This window comes from Caretta caretta, chromosome 8, assembly GCF_965140235.1.
Source record: "Caretta caretta isolate rCarCar2 chromosome 8, rCarCar1.hap1, whole genome shotgun sequence".
Lineage (NCBI taxonomy): Eukaryota > Metazoa > Chordata > Testudines > Cheloniidae > Caretta > Caretta caretta.
The window spans coordinates 64,827,128-64,844,551 of NC_134213.1; the positions used below are offsets into that span (position 1 = coordinate 64,827,128).

Here is a 17,424-nt window from a genome sequence, read left to right on the forward strand (position 1 = left end):
CTATAGAAAATCCAGCAACCTATCAAACACGTAAACATTATTTCAAATGTGGGAAATTCAGGAAACATTAACTAAATATAGGAAAGGCGGCAGATATTGTTGTTAAGGCACTCAGGAGATCTGGGCTCTATTCCTGGCTCTATCACACACTTCCTGTCTGAACTTGGACAAGTTACTCTACATGTCTAGGCTGCAGTTCCCTATCTGTAAAATGGGCATAATCATTCTTTCTCCCATTCTTTTCTGAATTGTCTGTTTAAATTATATGCTCTTTTGGGCAGGGACTATCTCTTGCTATGTGTATGTATAGCCCAATGAAGCCTCTGTTTCAGTTGCATCACTAAGGACTATGGTAATAGAAATAAATGAATAATAAATCATTTGTACTCCTAAGTCTTAAAGCCCCAGCCTTTTTGAATAGTAAATTACTTCTGAAAATACTCTGACAATCCTAATAATTCGTGGCCACCAAATATGTATAACTGGAGCCACTTTCTCTTCAATGACTATGAGAAGTGGCCATAGAGACCAAAAGCACAACTTTCAACTCTAACTTGCCAAGAATACAAAGTCTGCCATATGATCAGCACACTGCAGTTTGGCTCAATTCTTTAACAGCAGTATTTGTTGACAAAAATTTTCCTCCCCAAAGATATTGGGATACCAAAAAGAAGACTAAGTTCTTTGGGGCAGAAACTGGAGGGGGTCCTGATGGTGACAGTTTAAGGTCACAATACAGGAAAACACTTAACCACATGCTTAAGTTCATCTTTGTTCCGGCTTAAGTGCCTTCCTGAATTGGGGCATACATCATTATTAGTGTATTCATTCACACAATTTATTAATGTTTTCATGAGTTACTTAGATTGACAAAGCTAGGCATTATTATGGCTAAGTATCTCAGAATTAAACATTATATAATATATTAGCTATCTTACCAGCAGTAATCCAAAAGGTGTGGAGGAAGCACTGGGATGTATATGTGTTGCCAATACATTGGATATAACAATGCCGCTGACCCATGAACACAAGCAGTTAACTGAAAATAAAAATATATACACAGAATTGACAACAAAAATTTTTTAACACGAAGAAAGTACAAAATTTAAAATGAAATGTTTATATCCTTAAAGTCTCAATTGCATGAAAAAAATAAATGTTGAAATGTAGCATTGTTAATATTATTTTTAATTGTTAAGATGTCAGAGTTTAGGGCTAGAACTGACCACCAGATCATCTAGTCTGGCCTCCTGTATATCACAGGCCATCAACACCAGCCAGTACCCACACACTAAACCCAACAACCAAAGTAAAGTATTACAGACCATCATAATCTCCGGACACAGACTCATAGACTTTAAGGCAAGAAGGACCATCATGATCACCTAGTCTGATCCCCTGCACATTGCACACTACAGAACCTCACCCACCCACTTCTACAGTAGGCCTTTAACCTCTGGCTGGGCTACTGACATCCTCAAATCTGGATTTAAAGACTTCAAGTGTACAAACATTTATAAAATGATGAACTGACACAATTTGAAAAGGATGCCCCTCATAGTTATCCTTCCTCAGCCATACTCCCTCAAAAAGAAAAAAAAAAAAGAAAAGAAAAGAAAAAGCCTGAGCAAACAGATGTACTTGCATCATGCCTGCAAAGTCAACAAACTCAGATACATCGGAGTAACATCAGAAATGAATCCTACAATTTATTTATTTTAATTTTTTTTAAAATCCCCATTAACAGGCCATACAAAGGATAGCCACCCAATAGCGTAACAAGCCTATCACACGCCCCAAAACTGAAATAGTTTCCCAGCCAATAATTTAAAGAGCCAAATACCCAAACCTTCAGCTTTCCACAAAAATCTTAGCAAACAAATAGTCTTTGTCTTTGGGGAAATGATGCAATTTCCTGCAAATCACCCTTGGTAATCTTGGATAAAAGACCTGAGCCACAAAAGAGAAGCTCCCTCTACTCCTGTAACTCAACACCACGTCATAATCAACAGAAAGGTAGAAGACAGATCGGGTATCATCATCGTGGACATTTGGGACTCAAGTGAACTTGCACAACAGTCAATTCATCTGAGAAGGAGCATAAGTAACTTTCAGGCGGTATTCCTAAGGGCTGAACTAAATTCTCCTTAGTCTTTCTCTGTCTTCATCTCTAAACACCTTTTGAAAAAAAGAGTCCAGTAAATCAGGATACTCCAAATGATATGAGACCAGCTTTGTCACCTTTTCAAATAACCCCTCCCAAAAAACTCGTGGTGAGAGACAGGACAGAAGTTGACAAGAAATGGTTCCCTGACCAGTAAGTGAACAACTTCTTGTATGAGGCAAGCTAGCACCTTGGTATCCTGTAATGAGAGGTTAGTCTCTACTAATATTGGTCCCAGCAGCCCAGTTTGTTTTACCATTCATGAGGTGCTATCTTGCGGGCTGTATGCCACAGATCCTTACCTGGAGGACATACCTCTACACACTATTGTGAATAAAATCATTTGAAACAACCAATAATTACTTTGCATTTGCTCTCCCATACAGGGCCCTCCTACCATGAAGACAGATAAACTGGACTGAATCTGGTTGATTTTATTCATAAAATAGGTGAGAAATTGCACAAAATGAGAAAATATCAACACTGTTTCCAAACAGAGGTAGCCCAGATCCAGCACATGAGGCATCACCAAGAACACAATCCTACTGATCTAAAGTTCTCAGATGGAGTAAAAGAAGAGGGGGGGGGAGACATCTTTCCTATGCAGAGGATTTCAGAAACCCAGACATAATAGGACTCAAAATCTTATCTCTTTAGTTCCACTACTGGTGCTACAATTGCCTTCCCTGGTACTTGATTTGCCACAGATAATCCAATGGAGATCTATGATAATAGCATAGACAGAAGGAGGTTTAGAAGCCACCTTGTTTATGGAAGAAAAAAGATGGTTATAATGTTTTATTAGGTCATCGATAAAGTGACTATCCAATATTGACTTAATTAGTACTGGTCTTTATTAAGCATGCATTTCTACTGTAGCAAATGTAAGAGCTAAAAAAATGTGGATCCTGCTAGTACAGTGCTGAAATGTTATGGATTTTATAGGGGAAATCTCTTCATGGAACAAAGCAGCAATTAAAGCTTTAGCATCCTGGGTATCTTGGACAGTTATACTTGTTTATAAAAATTATAGAACAATTTTGCATATACATTTTTATAATAAAAATGGAAAAAATAATTATAAGAGCATCTTGGCAGAAATCATAGACAATTACAATTTGTGCAGCACAGTTTGCTCATCACTCAGATTAATATAATACGATTAAGTATGGAAAAAAAGAGGGTCTGAAAGCTCCTGAGGGATATCATTAGGGCAAATTGCCAAAGAATGAAACATGAGCCAGTCAGGAGAGTCTGGAAACTGCAATAATACCAAGGGACTTGAATGTTCGACAGTTGGAGCTTCAGTAATGTGTGAACCGCAGGTTACGGTATCAAGAGACTCTGTTCACTGACACATAGAATGTCACTATTGACCAACGAACTGCCCAAGCTTGACAGCTATACTACAGGAAGCCAAGTATATCATAATTCCATATTTAAACTGTTCATTTCAGATTAACATTTTGTTTCTTAGCTTTATGTTAAACAACTACAATTGTACTGTTTTTGGCATTAAGGTAATGTCCAATTTAATAATTATTGCTTTGTTACAAAGAGTTAATTATTCATTTATCTTTTGGCAAATGAACATCCTTTCTCTCTTGCACTCATTATTATTTGTTGGATTTACCTAGGATTGTTTTCCTTTACACTTTAAGTAATATTCTTGAAGCTGTACAACCAATTCAGTACTATTTTTAAGTATTTTATACAAAACAGATGTGGATTCACAAATTAAAATATATTATATTATATTTTGTACTTCAAGCCAAACTATCCATTAAGAATTATTGTTGCAGACATTTCAATCACAGACTGAAATAAAGTGAAGTGCTCATTAGAAGATTCCCAAAATTTAGATAAAGATCTCTTTATCTAGTTAATGAAGTTGTGTTATTCAAGATTCTAAAATTGTATATCTTATGTTTACACATACACAAAAAATAGATACATGCACACAAGCATTTCTATTTCTAGTTATGCAAAAAATTGAAAAATGTGCATTATGTTTTGGTTCGCGCTCATTACCAAAACAATCTAGGAAATGAATAATTACATTGCACAAGATATTTAAAGTTTTATAATTGGTCTTTACTACTTTGTGATCCATGTTTTGGGCTGACATTCAGAAGATTAAAATGTTAAATTAATGCATAACATGACAATTTTAATCTTTTCTAGCAGTGAAAGTATGGACTTAACTGGTTTATTCATTTAACAAAGTTCATTATATTTCTCCTTACATTTTGTACTTAATACACCAAAAGTGTACTGTTTTAACATTTCTATCTGTTCTTTAAACAAGACTAAGTGGATTTATAAACATACCATTGGGAGGTATATAAAAATTTAGTGTGCATTCTAACTTCTAATGAAATTTGGTAATTTAAGCAAATATGGAACAAAGATGCTTATCAGCTGAATGACTCTGAATACTGTGTCAACTCTACATTACAACATTTGTAAAGTGATAACTGTGGCCTTTGTGTATGAAAGGATTTTGCACTTTTATCTTGGTACTTTATTTTGCTTTTGGTTTACCTTGTGATTTTACTTTTTTTAAAAAGTTACAAACCGTAATGTTATATCCCAAATTCATCATCCATCTAAATAACTGCATTTCAATATTCGTAGTATTCCTCCCACTAGGTACAGGAAAATATAGGGAATTCTGTAGATACTGGGATAAAACTATCTTTACCTTTAAATAACCAGATATTTAAGGAAAAATTGAAAAATATTTAAGGGACATTCTATACTTGACCATTTGACCTCTTATGAGCTCAGCAGTTTATAAGTCCACCATTGCATTCAGTGGGATACAGGAGAAACCGCTGAAAGTCTTAGAGGGGAGTGGATGACCTGACTCTAGGTTCCGGTGGTGACTGCTAAGGGAGCAATTAATTGGGTATCGAAGAGTTGTTGTTCACAGGACTGCAAAGAATGGTAATATATGACCACCAGAGTGCAGTATTTAGCATGCTGTGGGGAACTGAGTAATGAAGACATGGGGCAGAAAGCAGAGTCTGAGTCCCATGGTGCTGATGCAGAGAAAAGTGGTATAGGAAACAATGATTGTGGTTGAAACAAGTTGTGAACAGTGCGGTTTATGTGAGTCCCTGGCAGAATGCAGGACTGTTTTTGCTATCTGAGGAGAAGAGTACATTTAAATGGAGACTGCATCCAGACTGAAATCCATTTCAACCGGGATGATTAAGAATTACGAAAGAGAGTGTGGTTTAGATATTTTTCAGGGCAGAAAGCATCTTTAGTAAATTGTCTTGGAGTTGTCTTCAAGGTTGTGGCCAGTCCTACCCATCCTGTCAGTTGCTACTGGAGATTACATCAACTGCAAAATCTGATCAATTTCTGCATAATTATTTCTAAAGATATGAAAATGATGCATGCAGAACTTCCCTATTAAACATGTTGAAACAATCCAACACGTTTAATAGGGATTACTTAGTTTCAGAGTCAGAACAGTCCAATGCAATATGTTGAAACTGGTATTCCATTCCCCTGCAAAAACTTGTGGCTTACATTCTTGTCTGGCAAAATTCCTTTTGTAACATGAGATGTTTTGATTGGCACATAATTCTATGGTTTTAAAGAAGATGGAGAAAGTCTGTTGCATGAACTTTGCTAGACCTGACTGTTTGGTATTTCTATACCAGTATTTGATTTTCTAGGTCTTGAAAGTGGTGGCAAAACAGCTATAAAAGCATCTAGACAGAAATGTTTGATAACTTTTTGTCTGTTTTCAGGCAGGGAGCTGAAATATGGTGCTGAGATAGCCTTTGTCAGTCACAAATAACATGAAAGAAAAGGCCTGCCTTTGTTGGTATTATTATGACTGTCAGAATCATTTGATACTGTCAATAGATTCTATTGCATTTTCAAGTATGACTGGGAATGTTTACATCTGTTTCCGGTGCTACCTGACAAAGGATTCTAGTCAGTATCATCAACATCAATCGTAGGTGCTGGAACTAAAGGTCCATGGGGTGCTGTAGCACCCCCTGACTTGAAGTGGTTTCCATTATATATGGGATTTACAGTTTGGTTCAATGGCTCACAGCACCCCCACTATAAAAATTGTTCCAGCACCCCTGAAATCTTGTGTTGTGTTCCCATGAGATGTATAATAACTCTAGTGCTCTTTAATTCTATCTGCTACCTCTTTGAAAAGTGTGTAGGAAGTAGGTGCTTACGGATAATACCAAGCTACATATGCTACTTTCTCCAGACACTTAGGGGATTTCATTGTTTAAGAAATTTCCTTAGTGAAATTAATGACAATATGGCACTAAATTAGCAGAGACTGAATCCCAACAAGATTGAAATTATGCTGAGCAAGTTGGGCAAGAAACGTGAGGCAAGTCAGAGTTTCCTTACATCTTCCTATTTCAGATAAGTAGTCTCTTCAGAAGCCTGACAATGTTCAAAAACTGAGGCACCCTTGAAGAGCGACTATTGCTAGGTGGTGCTAGGTCAGATGTGGTCAAGGCAAGTTTATTCTTTCCCTAAGAACATCAAAAGACTATAGCTTTCTTTCTCTCACACACACATGAGGACTTGACAATTCTGATATGTGCCTTTGGTACTCTAATGTTCAACCCTATCAATGAACCTTTACTATGAGCTTTCAAAATAACTGGTCAACTGCCTGCAGCTAGGGCAAACAACTGTCTATGGTGTCAACAGAGAGGATTCTGCCTGCTCGCGGTTATACTCTGTACTGGTCGCCTGCTTGGGTACAGATTATGTTTCAGATTTTGATCTTAATATTTAAAGCTCATGGTGGACAACAAGTATGTTATTGAGGGTCTGGGGTTCTATATATCTTCTTGTCTTCTAAGATTCCATTATAACTGGGCATGGAACTGAATTTGGAACTGTGTTTAAAACCAGCTTAAACAAGTCTCCAGTTAAACTATTTTCTTATATGGTTTGTCAAGCCAGAAAGAATGGTATTAAACTGTATTAGAATCATGTTTTAAAATCATGTTTATAATTGGCAACCAAATCATGTCAGAATCATGTTCGAAATCAATTTAAAGAGTTCCTAAACTCATTTCCTAGTCCAAAATGTTTATATTTATTGAATATCCACATACTATATAGGAGGCGTTGGAACCCAGTGGAAAAAGTAGTGGACAGACTCAGGAGACCTGGGTTCTATTTCTGGTGCTGGGCAAGTCACTGCACCTTTGTGCCTCGGTTTCCCCATTTGTAAAATGAGGATGATTATAGTTAACTCCTTTGTAAAGTGTTTTAATACCTACAGACAAAAAGAACTATATAAAAGCTAGATATTATTATTATTATTAAGAAGGTGATTATGGCTGCAAGAGAAGTATATAATTTAAAAAATGTTTCCAGTTCTGCTTGTGTGTTACCTTTTTGGAAAGATTCAATACAATAATATGTTTTAAAAGGTCATTTGTCAATTCCAGACTGTGAAATGCATGAGTCTTTATATGGCATAAAGGAACATATCCTTAAAACAAACCAACAAACAAAACTTGACTACACTTTCAGAAGTTTGTATGACCTGTACACACTAAAGTCAATGCTCTGTCAGGAACTGTGGGAAAACTGTAACCTAATCATCTGACTTTGCACACAGGGGACACACATTTAATACTGTATGCTCTCTCAGCAGTAGTACATGCTCAAACATGTCAGATTTATCTCTAAAAAACATTGACTAGCTGAGAACTGTCAGTCAGTAAAGTATCCTCGGGAAATCTTTACATTTGAACCTCTATTTTGATTTTATATTATTTCTATTTAGGTTCTTACAACAATACCCAGCACCATGGCATCTGAGCACTAGTTAACAATATTTAATGCACAACAATGCAAGTTTACACGCTAAACCTTTTGACAAGCCAGAAGGATTTGCCTTTTGGAATTACACCTCTCTAGTAAACTAATTTATTTAAAAGTAGCAATAGAGACTGACTTAAGTTTATACCTTTTTGTAGTCTGGAGTCTATGTCAACAAGAAAAGCAATTTTCTACAATATTTAAAGTTACATTTTTTTAATTTCTGCAGAAACACTGCTATCTGTTTGAAACAATGCTATTTTGAGTTGAAAGCTTTTTGTTAACTGATTTCTACAATATATTTATTTGATAGCTATATGCAGATTCATCTAATTCAAGTGAATGATCTGAAAACAATAACTCCATATATCACACAAACCATTTTTCTTATCTGACAGTTAACATTCTATCAGGATAAATTACTTTGTTCAAAGCACTTTCCGCAACCTCCAGTGAAACCAAAACTGAGAGAATACAAATGACAAGATTTACAATCATGACAATATGAAAAATAAGAATTTATGAAAATTTACTAGCAGAATGTTATCTGCAAGCCAAACACAGTGACTCAAATTAGACAAAATGTGCAAGTAAAATGAACCTGTGGTGCCATGCAATCACCTTTAAAAAAATCTACCATATGAGCTACAGCATTAAAAATTAATTCCCCAAAACATTTTCTAATGTTGTCAGTGGCTTTGAATGTCATGTCTGGAAATGAGCACTGGCATACTCTTTCTCAAAGTCTCATAGGCCTAATGGTTTGTCTCCCTCCCAATCCCACCTCAAGGACGATGATCAGACCCCTCTATTTAAATTCACCTTTTCAACCAAGGAAATAAAATGAAATGTTGGACTTTGAATAAATTACATGAAAACATTAAGTTTAAACTCGTAGGCATATTTTAAAAACAACCTCCTGTTTTTCAAATTTTGTCCTCTTTTTATCTGTATTTTCAATATGTTTATTCTGTGCATTTGACAGCATTTTGTTTACAGTCATTTCATTGTGTTGCTGATGGGCAGTTGCTATTTCTCTCATGATGCAGCATGGTGATATCACCCTTGTATACTACCTTGGAAGGGAGAAGAGCTCACACAATTCTTGCCGAGCCTTATGAGCTCAAGAAAGGGATGTTTCCCAGTAATAGCAGCAGAGCAGAAAATGAAATTGAAGAGGCAGTGTGCAGGTGAGTGCCCAGAAAGGAGCAGGTGGAAGGAGAAAAATGAGCTTATTTGCCTGCACAAAACACCTTTCTAGGCATAAGTGGAGGTGGAGGCATAAGGGGTAGCAGAGACCAGCTCTTTGTAAATTTTTTAAAATGTTTTTCCTCCAAAACAAGCTAGAACATATTTTAAAGGGTGCTCTAGAAAAGAGTGTTTTGAAAAATATTAGTCAAGTTTAACACAAGTTCAAGTTCAAACTGAGTGTCCCCTTAAGTGTTAGACTAAATAAAGAATGTCTCTCCATTCTGGTGCTGCTTTAATCTTGAAAAAGATAACTCCGCTTACCACTTCTTTCTTCTCACTTTTTTGTCTTTTCTAATGTTCACTTTCAGTCTCCCTGTACTCTTTCCACTTCCATGTGCTATCCTTCCTTCCCCTCTTGCTCACTTATACCCTACTTTCTAAATCGCTCCCTAATTTTTCCCGTGTCCCCTAACCTCTCTTTCTCCCACACACAGGTTTCCTCACCCATTTCCCGCCTCTTACTACCTTCTGTCTCACCGATAATCCTGTCTCTCCCTCTTCCTTTCTCCCCCTCCCCCTGCACTACTTCCCCTCTCTATGCAAAAGGAGTGGCTCTACCGTAAAACAAGGGGGGTCTGCATATGTTTCTCCCCTCTGAAGGGGGAATTCCCAAGAATAATTTTTGTATCCTCCCTCAAAAAGTAGAGGAACTCCATGGCATGCTCTCCTGCTGTCCACTAATTAAGGAGCAGCAGGGAACAACGATCATTGTGAATAGTTGACAAGTGACTTATTTACTGCAAGCAAGACCAGAGAGCATCATTGGCTATGTTGTAATTCATCTCTTCAATAGTGAATATGAGGAAGAGAAGTGATGGGATGGGTGAGGAGCTGTGCTAAGTAGGAAAAAGCAGATAGCTAAATACTGCTGGTATGGTATGCGGGCAAAAAGTGCTAGTGTGATATACCAGTTCAGTTCAGGCACTGATCAAATCTCCTACTTTTACGCAGCCACTGATCAACTGAGTAATAGTTTTTTCAAGGGACCTGATTGCTCTGGCAATTCATAATGGAATCTGGGGCATTCCACTTTTAGGTCACCAGTCCAAATATGGCCCAGCTAAATAGTGACTCAGCATCTGAAGAGGAGTTGTTTTTTCACTGACCTTCAGCCCAGGTCCACAAAAACCGCCATTATATCTGGCACTTACTGGTGCTCTTGTTTGGCAGTCCTTACCGAATTGCCAGGGATTACTGGACATGGAAAGTGAGGAGGAGTCCCAGTCAGACGAGGAATTTTTTCTTTTTGTCTTAGTGTTAAACTGCAGATGGTGGTTTTTTTTAAAAAAGGTAATTTGCTGATCCACCTTTGAATCATGACCTTTTCTTGAAACAAAAACGAGCTCTTATTTTTAGGCACAATAGTACTATTATTTATGTTTCTATACAGATGGCAGGTAATGGGAGAAAAACTACAATACTGTTATGCAACTTCAACCTAGTCAGATAAAACCAGAATTGTCAACAGCATAATTCCTGATCACAGGCTTCACTGCTTTTCCCCAATTCATCTCTAGTGTCATTCATCTTCCTATTGTATCATAGGTTCAATTCCCTCCTTTGCCCAGGTCTTTTGGCGTCACCTTAGGCAAGTCACTTAGCCTCTGTGTGTGTCAGTTCCCCACCTGTAAAATGACATTTGTTTTTGTAATGCTGTTGTTCATCATTTTTTGCAGGCACCAACATTGGTAATAATGGGGTGTGTGTGTGTTTTAATGAGATTTCTGGGCATTCGCTTAATATCAGTTAAATCTTTGCAATGCTTTATGAATGGGATAACAAATTAATATCACTTTCCTACTTTCCAGAGCTAAATTCAGCCCTCAGCTATGTCCACACACACCCTACTGACCTTATTGGAATTTTGTGCATATATCTGAGAGCAGAGTTTCATCCTAAATCTGTATTTTGCATAGAATTATCAGGACAACTCTACTCAACATGATTGCTGCTATAAAGTTTACAATCAGTTTCTCAGATGAAGAGCAGCCATATTGCACTGCGTCACCAGCAGAATCTGCTTAAAGAGCTGGTATAACTAGCCATGGGAGGATCACCCCAGTGCAGGGGGATCACTCTGCAGGCACAGAGCCATCATAGCAATTCCTATGCCAATGCCTTCCCCCAGCATATGGGCACAACTGAAACTGACCCCCAGGTACTGTTTTGGCTCCTTCAGTTTACTCCTTAAAGGAGTCTTGTCGTCTTGTCTTCCTAGTCCCTGGTTGACTATAGATACCATGACTGTCAAGGCAAGGGAACTGAATAGAATTTAATGGGTAACAGTAATCCATATGGACTCAACAAGATTCTAAAGACCCCATTCAATCCAACTAACTATACTGTATTCAGTAACTGAGTGGGGCTGCTCTCTTTGCATAAAAGCAAGGAAAAGCCCACAGTCAAATACCTACAAAAAACAGTTGCATCTATTGTTAACATAATGAAAGAATTCCTAGTGCATTCCTTTATATGTGAGCTTCTCCAGAAAGGGCTCACAGACAGTGAAGTCAAAACTTTAACTACAGCGCTTACAGACTGATCAGGCTGGTATTAGCTAAAACAAATATTGGTCAAAATGGAGATAACATTTAGACATCTGCTTTAAAGTGAAGCTTCCTTTCCACCTGCCACATAGGCCACAAAAGATACACTCTAGTTAACATATTACTGACAGCATGATGAGAAAGCTCCTGTCAGACGCTGGCCAGCCGGGTGTTTGAGACAAAATGCACAGCCCCAGCTGACTAGTTAGAGAAAGTCTGGTGAGGTACAATTATAGAGGCATATGACAGGCCTTCATGCTTGACTGACTTGAGAACCGATGACATGGCTTTAAACAGCAATCTTTCCTACCTCCGGTCACAAAACAGCAATAAGTCAACTGATGCACTGTTGTAAAATCATGATTTATTCCTTTGCTTTGAATACATGAGACTATGGTATGATGTTCTGGTAGACTACCACAGCAGGTTCACTTGGGGCCTAAACATCTAGGGCCTGCCTACAGCATGCATAAAATCAATGTTCTCGCTCAGCCTTACTAGAAAAGCTTTCCACTCTAGCTTAATAATTTATGCAAAGATTGAATAAAAAATAAACTGCATTAAAACTATTATATCCCCATTTAATTAATAAAACAATTCATACAAATATAACAGTGGATGCTAAAATACTAATATACAAAAATACTCAATATTTTAACATGACATCTTAAACCAGTCCTCCTTATTCAGTAAAAGTGAAACAACAAAAATCACCTCTGAATATATCCCACGCATTGTTTCGTTCACTCATTCCAAAGCGTAATTTGCTTTTCTTTTATAGATACCTGTTCAAAAGCTACAAATTGTAGTTTTTGCTACAAACAGATCTTACAGAACATGATCCTCAGGCTAGGTGAATCTAGCCCACTCTAATACTAAACCCCAAGCAAGCTGCAAGGTTGATAACAACCATATTATTAAAGGGAGCTGGAAAGCTGTACCAGTAAAAGAGTCAACAGCTAGGGCAAATAATGACCATGAAGCTATAATAGAACTGAGTACAGGGAAGTTTCCACCTACACCTTTTTGTGCTCACCATGCAGATTGCTATTAAAATTCAAGCAGAGGGAGTTTTTAAAAATAGAGGAATAACCCTTGCAAATCAGTTTATAGAAACATGCAAAAGATTAAACAGAGTTGCAATTATGAAAAGATGCATACAAAACAGAAGCCTGCTTGGTTGGGAATGAAATGCAAGCATCTCACTGCATTAAACCTATTGAACAAATTAGATTAAAAATGCAAATGGTACAATCACCAATTAAAAAGGCTAATTGATAACTTAATGATTCAACCTTCTCTTCTGTATACTCCCTCCCTCAAAGTAAACCTTCTTTATAAAGGCAATATCGTATTTTTCTCTTGCTTTCATGTCAGGGCCAGTCCTTTATCTTGAATACAACAAACACATCAAATTTATAGCAGAGAAGTCCGAGACTTAAAAGAATTTTTTTACAGATATATTCAAGTAATTTTGCATCCCCCACAAAAGAAGGGTAAGGAGAGATTGAGCGAAGCCTTGAATTATGCCTTTTGTTATCCGTCCTTACTGCCCTGAGATAGTGAACCGAAACAGAGCTGATAACTCGAAAGTGACATCACAACCCAGTCTTCATGAACTGTCATAAACACTTGGTATTAAGTTAACCCCCAAAATAAGGGACAACTCCCTTAACAATAAAATGCATCTGATATCACTACCTTTGAAAGATAAATCTGCTTAAGAATCAAACTTTAATTTAGAAATATCAAAGGGATACCTTTTCAGCACAGTCAACAAAATACTATTTTATACATGCAATAGCCAAGAGAACTAAATCTAGCATACACATCACTCAAATAGAGACTGTTTGTTTATTTGGAATATTTTTATTAAGACACGTGCATATTTAAATCCAGCAGTCAATCATTTTAATGAAGCAATGTATTAATCATACCAAAAAGCAAATTTAATCATTCTTAACTATTGAAAATAGTTTTGATAGAATAATTTAGAAGAGTGATTATATATATATAAAAAAAACAGTAAAGTACAGCAGTAAGTAATTCTACCAGCAGTCCTGTTCAATTTGTACGAGAGGCTGTTATGGGAGATGGGGAGGCAATGTGTACTGAAGTCTTATGTCAGTGACCCTCAACTCTACATCTCTATTTTATCAGACCTCACTAGTGCAGTTGACCAATTTACCAAGTCCTTTGCCCAACATTCCCTGGAAACTGCACATATGCACAGCCAAGCAACTGTTCTGTATCCACCATACATCACATTGCTGGAAGCACAGGTGGTGTAGTGGCACAAACTGCTCCCTGCCATGATTTGCTACTTTGCTGTTATTGATCCTGGTTGGGCAATCTGAGCATGCTCAGTAACATCTGCTGAAGCCACTGCTGACTCTTCCCTCACTCAGAACTAAAATTGGCTCCCTGATATTAATGGGGGATACCAGAGTGCAGAGAGAGCAAATTGGAAGGGAGGGATGGCCTGAATTTATGTAGGGAAGTCAGATTGTATGTGCAGGGGAGTCAAACAGGTGCAAGCAGAGAAAAGAGAGAGGCAGATAGGTAAAATCAGGGACAGGGTAGGAGCCACGGTTAAGAAAGAGGGAGATGTGCTGCCTGAGAGTGGCAGAGGGGAAAATCCCAGGACAGCGAGGGACAGCAAGAAAAAAAAGTTACCCCCAATGAGCAGCACTTGCAGAAATAGGATGTAGGTAGCAGATGGGCTTACCCCCCCCCCCTTGACAGGACAGGGCATCTCAGCACCCACTTCTCAGCGCAACAGGGAGGGATAAGGAGTTGGGTTGGGGGAGATAGGGGCTCCTAGGAGGAGATGGTAAGATGGCTCTCTCGAGGGCTGAGGCTCCTGAACGTGACACAGACGTTCCTAAAATATCTTAGGTAACAATTACAGTAGCCAATTTTCAAATATCAGTTATGAGACTGTTTTCCTTTCTTGTATTATTATTAATTACTGCTTGAAGATGGCAAAAATCAATTTTGTTTGTGAGTACAGTTATCCAGAGTACCAACAAATGCCAAATGTGGTATTTTTAGTTTCATCTATGATCCTGAGTTTAATGATTAAATTTAAGAATCCTGAACAAAATTATTATTAGCAACAGCTCATAACTTAATCATGGGTGTCATTGCTACTAGATGTGAAAGAAGGTCTCAAGCATTCCAACTGACTGTCCAACTATTGGCACACTACTCCACAATAATACATGTCTTTAAAACTTCCTGGACACACATATACATGATACCCTATCGTAGTACACATTTTTTCAAGTCCTTAACTACATATTTACATAATCCATACTTTAAACAGTCCTGAAATACTCACTTATACACTAGAATGTAATCTTTCTAAAAAGCAGTTGCAATCCATTTTATATACTCTCACATTGTTCTGTGAGGGATTTCTCTCTCTCTCTCTTTTTTTTTTTTTGTCCTTAATAATAAATTGTAAGCTTGCCCAAAGACAAAAATGTAACACTCAATGGAGTTTATAGCCCACTCAATACAAAGAAAATTTAGAGGGAACATTGTCTTTGCCAGTACTATGCCTTGGAAATGGGCTAGCTGACTAAAATTTAATCCAGTTAAGACTCTGATATTGTTGGTAGGTTGGGAAAAATAACCAGAAGAAACTGAGGAAGTGATATCAGCTCCATCATTCATGGGAATTTGTCTGCGATCTGTTATTCGGGTTGACACCTTGTGGATTTTATTGTATCTTAAGCTGTTTTGGGATGGTCTCAATTACTATCTGGACATGAATATCTTTTCACCTATAGTTGGTCGAGAGATTGCAACATTTTCTTTCTGACAGGTTTCAGAGTAACAGCCGTGTTAGTCTGTATTTGCAAAAAGAAAAGGAGTACTTGTGGCACCTTAGAGACTAACCAATTTATTTGAGCATGAGCTTTCGTGAGCTACAGCATCACTTCATTTTCTTTCTGGTGAAGATTCCACCATAGTATCTATGTCACTTCACTAGTGGATTATTGCAATGCAATTTTTATGGGGCTGCATCTTAAAACTGATCAGAAACTTCAGATAGTTCAGAATACAGCTGCCCAGCCCTTCCAGACCCCCACAGGCCTTGTTCTCCCTGTACAGGTAGAAACGGGCATACACCAATCCCTGAGGGTTCATCCACTAAACACTCACAAAATTATCAGGCCTGCAGTTCCCCAAGGAATAGTACACCAGCATGCAAGTTTCAACTCAGAATCATCACTTAGTACCATAGCACTTAAATACATTTATAATGAAAACAAGAATAAGTTTATTATAAGAAAACGGAGATCCAAGTGATAGAGAGTAAAAATATTAGAAACAAATGATTACATATAAAACAAAATCATGATTCATTTTCTAGAAACTAAATTCAAAGTAACAGGTTAACCTACTGTCTAAAGAAGTTTATTTCACCCAAAGTTCCCTACAGTGTTTTCAACCAATTCTGGCTGAGACCCCTTTGTCATGAAGCAAACTCATTGCACATTTAGTTTCTCAGTGAAGGACGACAGGGGTGTTTTCTTTGCCCCCCAAATATAATACAGCAAACCTCTGAAGAGCACCTCAAGATAAGGTTCTCTCCCCCTCTACCTCAGTTAGTTTCTTTCTGAAGTGCTCACAATCCTTCATTTGCATTCAGTTCAGACTGGTGATAGGAGACCCACTGTGAACAAGACCATACTCAATTTACATGTAAAAAGATAGATGGAAATACATCTGTTGTCTGACAGAGAATCTGTTTCTCACCTCTGCTGCTGACCAGTTCCTAGACACAGACATTAAGAACATATTTTCTGTATATATACACACATACATTTCTTGCACAACATTTGCACATGCATTTCACAATGATACTGATGATGCACGTGACACTGGCTTTTATTTGAGACCTCACATGACATTCTTTGGTGAACTAGAATGTTCATATCAGACTCAGGAGATTCCTGTAGCTCCTACGTGCCCCTTGCCAGTTGGCACTAAGAGGTTCCTTGGTCACAGTGTCTTACTATGCCGTTGAGATCAACTGAGATACTAAGGCTAACAGCCCTGGTCTTAAACGGGAGGGAGCTAGAGGCAAAAACAGGTCCGATTATACATCCCATTAAGCTTTCCAGGACAAAGCAGACTTAAACCTGGCTTAACTGACTAATACAGGATTCTTATAGGGGCATAAGGAACACCACACATCCTACACATCTCTTCTCCTACAGCAGCACTGGGGCTATTTACTGGACCCTTATGGCTATTATATCTCTTATCAGGGACAAAGCATGCAGCTGGATTGGTGAGTTGCAAAGATGGCTTAATGCTACCTATTGCCCAACCCCTCTGGACTTCAGAATATAGGTCAGAGTTTGGCCAGCCTAGAAGGTGAGGATCAAGATGTTTTCTGTGAAGGAGCCATCACTTTAGAATTCTCTTCCCTCACGGTTTGACAAAGTCCAAATTTGTTGTTCATGGTGTGATGCTCGTCTATTCTCCTAGGCTTTTTCAGGGAGGAAGGATGCGTGAAGTGATGGGAAGCTGATGATGTGAAATGTTGGTTTGGGGTAGGGGAGGCTGGGAGGACTTCTGCATTTGAACATCAGTTTAAACTGTTTATTG

General features: G+C 37.8%; 1 protein-coding gene across 3 annotated transcripts in view; it reads right to left on the reverse strand.

Annotated features, from left to right (window-relative positions):
* The window catches only part of DENND1B (DENN domain containing 1B), a 245,469-nt gene that overhangs the window by 89,708 nt on the left and 138,337 nt on the right, over nucleotides 1-17,424 (reverse strand). For all 3 annotated transcript variants that reach the window (XM_048860501.2, XM_048860502.2, XM_048860503.2), the window contains one exon: nucleotides 939-1,039. In XM_048860501.2, coding sequence (XP_048716458.2) covers nucleotides 939-1,039 — 101 coding nt within the window. The remainder of the gene's footprint in view (nucleotides 1-938; nucleotides 1,040-17,424) is intronic.